Source organism: Amborella trichopoda, chromosome 6 (assembly GCF_054954075.1).
Source record: "Amborella trichopoda isolate Santa Cruz 75 chromosome 6, AtrichopodaSantaCruz75HAP2 v2.0, whole genome shotgun sequence".
Classification (NCBI taxonomy): Eukaryota; Viridiplantae; Streptophyta; class Magnoliopsida; order Amborellales; family Amborellaceae; genus Amborella; species Amborella trichopoda.
In genome coordinates this window covers 6,867,189-6,873,715 of record NC_142341.1, presented here as the reverse complement: position 1 = coordinate 6,873,715, position 6,527 = coordinate 6,867,189, and the positions used below count along the sequence as shown (strand labels likewise).

Below are 6,527 nucleotides of genomic sequence, written 5' to 3'. Positions count from 1 at the left end.
ATGAAATAATAGCAATAAGATACAATTTATGGTTCCATTTTACAAATGGGGACCTCAATAATCACCATGAATCCCTTATTCGCTCAATGATTTCCCCATTCCCCCTTTAAAATAAGCACTTTAACCTTTTAGTCTCTAAGCTGACTCTCATAAAGTACAAGATCTAGTTGGCAACTCACATGTCTCAAATATTGAAGTGGATCAGACAGCCACTATTCAAAAAAGTAAACACAAGAATCTCCAATTTGAAGTATTAAATAATACTTCAACCAGAAGATTCCTTATAGTAGTGAACTCGGGAATCTTCTCCAACTATACAACGAGAAAACCTATATGACACCAACTCACTGAAGCAGTTATCAGAAATCTGAATGACATCAAAATCTGACCCCTGAAGAAACCTAGTCCTTAGAGCATGCTAGCTAATCAGATAGCTGAAGTGCCCCGATTAGATCTTCAGTAGGACAGAATACCCCAACAAGTCCCCCTCATGCTTTGTAATCAAAGCACAAGAAGATAAACAAGCCAGGAAAGAAAGATGAACTCCTAAATGAATAACTAAGACAAATAATAAAAAAAGGCACTTTAAAACTGCAATCAACTTACAATTGCACAATAATGGAAAGCTCCAAATGATGAGAATGCACCTCGAGCTACAAAAAATTATTACAATGTACCTGTTCTAGCATGATTTTACAAATTAAGGACACCCCATGAACTTGATTGTAATAATACACTCAACAATAACCGAAGAAGCAGCCATTTTGATCAGGAACCGATGTTTCTCTTGCAAGGACAGCTCCCACAAGAGATTAATTAAGGACCAGCCTTGCATTTGTTCTTCAAAATGTGGTTTATCCTTCAACTACCATGGTTTCAGGTCACCCACTGGGCCTGCGGTCCAGTTCAAAACCTGTTCACCTGAATCCAAATATATGCTCTTGTCATGGGGCAACTTTCGGGCAAGCCCATTCAATATTTGATGGAAAGCATCACCAGATTGATCAGGTTGAGGGAACAACATAGCTTGTTTCATTGATGGATTTGCCAGTAATCTCTGTTTCCTTAGGATAACCTCGGTTGGCATTGACGTAAGGATGGTATCAAGATTTGGCACATCTTTCTCTTCAACAAACACGCCAATTTCCTCCCAGGGAATCGCATCAGAAAAGGGCAACACAATATCATCAGCTATGATTACGGGTATGCAACCAAATATGACTGCTTCAACTAATCTCGGGCTCCATGGAGCCCAACCCAATGGACAAAGGCAGAACACAGCCCTCTGCATGTCCTCGTAGTAAGTGGCAGGGTGCTCTGTGGAGATGTCGAAAAGTGGGTTGTCCTTAAAATTCTCCCAAACCGAAGCTCGAGCCCCTCTGCAGAAAGATGAATCAAGTTATCCATGTCACCCATTTTGAATTGAGACCTGAGCATCAATTGAAAAAGTTCGACGACATTTCCCAAGAAATATGAGTGTAAGTAGTGAATTTTTTTTATTGGAGGAAAGAGGAGATTTAAGCAAAAAATCAGTGAAACCCATTTCAAACTGAGACTGATGAAACTGAAGAACCGCTCAACAGTTTCACCTTTCATAAAAGAAAATCCGATAAAACTGAAGAAATGTTTCAGAAATCAGAATTATTAAAAACTTTTATCTTTTTTACAAAAAGTTGGACAAATTGGAATCTAGAATCAATGCAATTAAGTAAAAACCATACACGAGAATCAATTAAAATGTCTACTGCACAAAATCAACTTGAATCAATTGCGGAGATTTCTTCTTATAATTTGAGATATGGTTTGCTTTTTAGAAGTAAACACAATATAAAACAATTGGTTCATGTAGGACCATACCTTGCATAGTAACCCCCTTCAGGATCATTGCCCACATCATAAAACAAACCCCGAAAATAAACAAAGATCGACCGTGGAGTGTCAAGAGGGATCAAGTGAGCTTGCATCTTCTGTGGGGGGGCATAGGGAGGAATGGTGATGGAGCCCTCGTTTAAGCAAACATGATTCCGTTGCCCAAAAGTCTGTACTAAAGTCGCCCGCTGAAGTAATGGAAGAATCCCTCTTTCGATAGCTTTCTCTTCCTAGAAACAAACACCAGTCAACCAAAATGTATGAGAAATATAACACAAGAAATGGATCACATGCACATCTATAAACTTGTACTATGAGCAGAAATACAAAACATACAGTAATACAAAGAAAAGCAGCATTATTTGAAGATTTCATGAACTTCAAGCCTAGACTTTGGCCATCAGAGAAAAGTCTAGTAGGCTCCATGACCATAGTTTCTTTATCTATTTGTTGATAATTAGTTTCTATTGTTAGAAAAAGGAAGTTTTATACCAAATTCATCACACAAGACGTCCTAAAACAAATGGAGAAAATCCCACAAACTCAAACTGCATCCTAGAGAACCCATTCCTGGACAACATTCCAGCCAAATCGCAAGCATCCACATTCCTGTGCCAAGAGGAAATCTCCCATGGGCTAGCAAGGTCTAGAGTCTTCACTAAAACATCGCCATGGTCCAAGAGGCACATTAATAGACAATCTTATCACATTCAATGTTCCCTTATACAAGAAAGGAAAAAGTTATTTCCTACAATCAAAGTGTCAAGCAATGTAGTATATGACAGAGCCTGATAAGCAACATTTTTCCCATGCCTCCATGCAGTGCGTACTACAATCAAATCCACATTAACCTTCTTGGCTTCAGTATATCCGACAGTATATCCATCTGACTGTTGTGCAATTTGGAACTCTGCCAGCACTAAAATAAAAAATTAACCTTCTCCTACTTGTATCTACATATCTCATGCATCTTAAAACATTCTGCTTCACTACCTATCACACCTTTAAACTCCTTTGTTTAATAACTACAAACAAACTATTGCTTGTCTTAATGCACTCGTCTATCATCCTAATGCCATACTCCACGACAAAAATTCTAAGGTGTCTCTCCCTCCACATCACAAAAACATCCACAACAAGCAGCAGCTGCAAAGAATTCCTTAATCTTCAAATGGTCCATTGTGAATGAATGAAACATTCGTCAGAGGTTCTAGTTTACAAAACCAATTCCAAAACGATCTAAAAATTAATCCTTGTCTCCTCTAGTAACCGAAGTATGATGTTCTGCCATATCCTCTGTCTTTCTTCACATTGTGCAACTACCTTCTGTACTCTAATGATGGCCTTTGGTGAAGAATTTATCCCTAAGAAACAACTGAAAGCTACCATTTGCGAGGAAAATATACATTCCAATGACTCCCAGATATTAATAGGGCACCATGATGCCATGAAGCTTTTGGATCCAAACCAGAGTATTTACATCCTTTCTAGGAAAGAAAACACCTCTAGGATCCGCAAGAGCCTCACTTATCGACAAACTTTCAAACCCCAAACATCTTGTCCCCCCTTCTTCTAGAAGCAATCAGCAAAATTGGCCTCACTAACAATTGCTTGTTTCATTCAGATGGTCATTAGTCAAAGTTATCATTAGCAGCCATTTGATACAAGATCCATTTTGAATGCTAGTTTGGCTTTTTTTCTCTCCCTGTTTTCTAGGTATTCACAATCAGAAAATGTAACCCATGTTTCACGTTTCTTTATAATGCTTCATTTTGCTTTTTGTTGTCTTCACTATTTTATCTAGAATTAACCTTATTTTATTTCTTCACATCATTGTTAACATCTCTTTGTCCAGAGTTTGACTTCTTTAATAACTTCCTTTGGAACTTAAAAAGAGTGGAAGAAATTCAAATTTATAAAGTATAACCTGTGATTTTATTCATCATATCACATCTTTGCTTTTCCCTGTCTTGAACAGCAATAACAAGTAGCCATAAATAGGTCGATGCAAGTTCTACGCAACAAACAAAAAGGGAGAAATAGAAGAATAAAAAGGAAGGGGGAGGACAAGAGAACGTCTTACTTGGTAATGAAAGCACGCCCCAAAGTCATGTGGTACCACAAAGAAGTGATCTGCCCCTTCCGTGCGATTCCAATAAGGCCAATTAGTTGAAATCAATTGTATGGCACTTCTCATCATTCTAGGTGATTTGAAAGGCAATGGAAGCCCATTCGGGGTCAAGTCACAGGTTGTGTACACAGGTGTATAAAACCAATCAGCCTCCTCAGGATTAAGAGTCCTAACAGGGCTTGATAACAAAAACCTGTGCATGAAAATCTCAGCAGCAAACATATGGGTAAGGCATCTTGGATCTTTCTGCAATATCTTTTTGTTGTATTTGCTAGGTAACTCATAAACAAACACTTTCAACCTTCCGACTGGGTCGTCTTCGAGAACATCGCCAGCACTCCCTGCACCCCACAAAACTCGAAACTTCAAATTCATGTTCATGTAATCAATGAATTAAATAACTTCAGAAGTTTAAAACACCTAAGATTTCAAATTGTGATAGTTCCTATTGGGCCAATTCCAGACTAAACAAAATGAAATGTAGAGGCGAAAAGAATAAAAAAAAGGAAGGTTTCAGAAGAAACAGTTCATTTGGGTTATCAAAATTTGAAATTTGAAAGGGACCAAAAGTAAGCTATTCATAAAATATAAAACTATAGATTTTCAAGTTCTACAAAATAGAGATTAGAAGAGATGATAACCATTGTCAGCATAACATGATCTAAAAGCTAATCATAAAATGTTTCATTCCGGTTTCACAGGTTCTGTATCTCACTCCATCTATAGAGCAAGAAAGAAAGCTGCAACAAGGGTAGAGAATCCTGAATGAAACTTTAGGAACATCCAAAATCATGGTTTTATTAAGGATACAATACCTGAAAAGTCTGAAATACAAAGAACAAACTAACAATAATATTTCTATCATAAATCAGACATCTGATAGAACATAAGTCGTAAAAGTCATTCAATTCACCAGAAGCCCCAAACTCTGTACTCATTCAGTTACAAAGAATGTCAACAAACAGAATAAGAATGCTATAAATGCGGAAAGAATCATGTAGAGACACCAATCAATAAAATAAGGCTTCTAAATTCTAATAATGCATAACCCATAAATCTCAGAAATTTTCATATTGGGCCCTCATATTAACAATAAATCTCTGAAAGATTCATATTGGATCCCCAGTTTAGCAAAACACACAGAATTTTATCCCTTTCTAATACAAAATTTTTAGTGGTTTTCTCTAATTTCTCAAGCGCAATACTGAGCAGAAATCACAGCATAAGTGGACAATTCTAAGCACTTTCATATGGATCGCACCACCCAAATAAGCCAGGAATCATATATTCAGCATAAAACATTGAGCTTAAATCACTAATCAATACAGGGGAATACCACAAATTTTAGTTCAGCTTAACCTAAATTTCAATTCCCATGTCACAAAAACCCTAAATGAAAAGGAGAAAAAATCCAATTTTCCCTAAACATTAAAAAAAAACCAAAAAGATAAATAAAATGTTTCCCTAGAAAACAGTTGACCAGTGACATATTACGGAAACGTAAGAACAAGTGGAAATAATGCCCAGGATGAGAGAGAAAGAAGCACCAATAAACCTAAGAACTAGGGGACCTAACTTTGTGAAGAAGAGAAAAAACCCATCAGAAAGAAACAGAAAATGAAATGAAACGAATGAATGTCAAAAAATGGGGGAGAGATAGAGAAGCCTACCTGAAATGCGCTCGGGGTGTTGACTCTGACGGTCTTCAGCTGCAACAAGTGAAAATAAGGCAAGAAACAGAGGGAGAAAAACAAGGGAAAATCCAAACTTCATGGTGCCCTCAAACAATAACCCTGGATGTGGAGAGAGAGAGAGGGAGAGAGAGGGAGAGAGAGAGAGAGAGGGAGAGAGAGAGAGAGAGAGAGAGGGTTCAAGGAAATGGGTATGGGGCTAAGGATTTAAAGTAGATAGAGGATTTATTATAGAAAGGAACAGGGGAAGAGAGAGAAAGAAAAACAAGGGAAGAGAGAGAGAGAAGGGGGGTGTTAAGATGTCACAGATGCAGTGGTTGGAAGAGAGGGAGTTTACTTGGGTTTTGGTCAATCTTGGAATAAGAAATGAGGGTTTTCAGGAGAGAGAGAGAGAGAGAGGAGAGAGGAGAGAGGAGAGAGAAAGAGAGTAGGCGGAGGAATTTGCTTCAAGGAAGGAGGAGAGAGCTGGGGGTTGGAGGGGGGAGCTGTTTCTTGCGACCTCTGTCACTCCTCTTTCTCTCTCTAAGCCGTCTTTTTTTTTTTAAGAGACGAGTCCTTTAGTTGGCATGCCTCCTCCTCTCTCCACTGGTTCGATGGGAAGTCCACCTCACCATGAAAATTTTAGGGAAAGCATATAATGAAAACATTTATTTACCTTTGGTACGCGGTGAGACGTTAATTTTGACCATTGGATGTGGAATTGGGTGGCCGTAATTATTCATTGATTAAAATCAACTTTGATATTTTTTAACACATCTAAACGATTAAACTTTACATCGGATGGTTGTAAATAATTGTAACCATCTTATACCAAATATAAATAATCTCCTTACTTA

General features: G+C 37.8%; 1 protein-coding gene across 1 annotated transcript; it reads right to left on the bottom strand.

The window, feature by feature from the left end:
* Positions 1 to 584: 584 nt before the first annotated feature.
* On the bottom strand, positions 585 to 6,197 carry LOC18434317 (putative beta-1,4-xylosyltransferase IRX10). The gene is made up of 4 exons (XM_006844390.4): positions 5,671 to 6,197; positions 3,953 to 4,341; positions 1,858 to 2,099; positions 585 to 1,379 (listed from the first exon to the last, which is right to left on the bottom strand). The coding sequence occupies exons 1-4, from the start codon at positions 5,771 to 5,773 to the stop codon at positions 866 to 868; spliced, it is 1,248 nt and encodes a 415-aa protein (XP_006844453.1). The 5' UTR covers positions 5,774 to 6,197; the 3' UTR covers positions 585 to 865.
* Between the last annotated feature and the right edge of the window lie 330 nt (positions 6,198 to 6,527).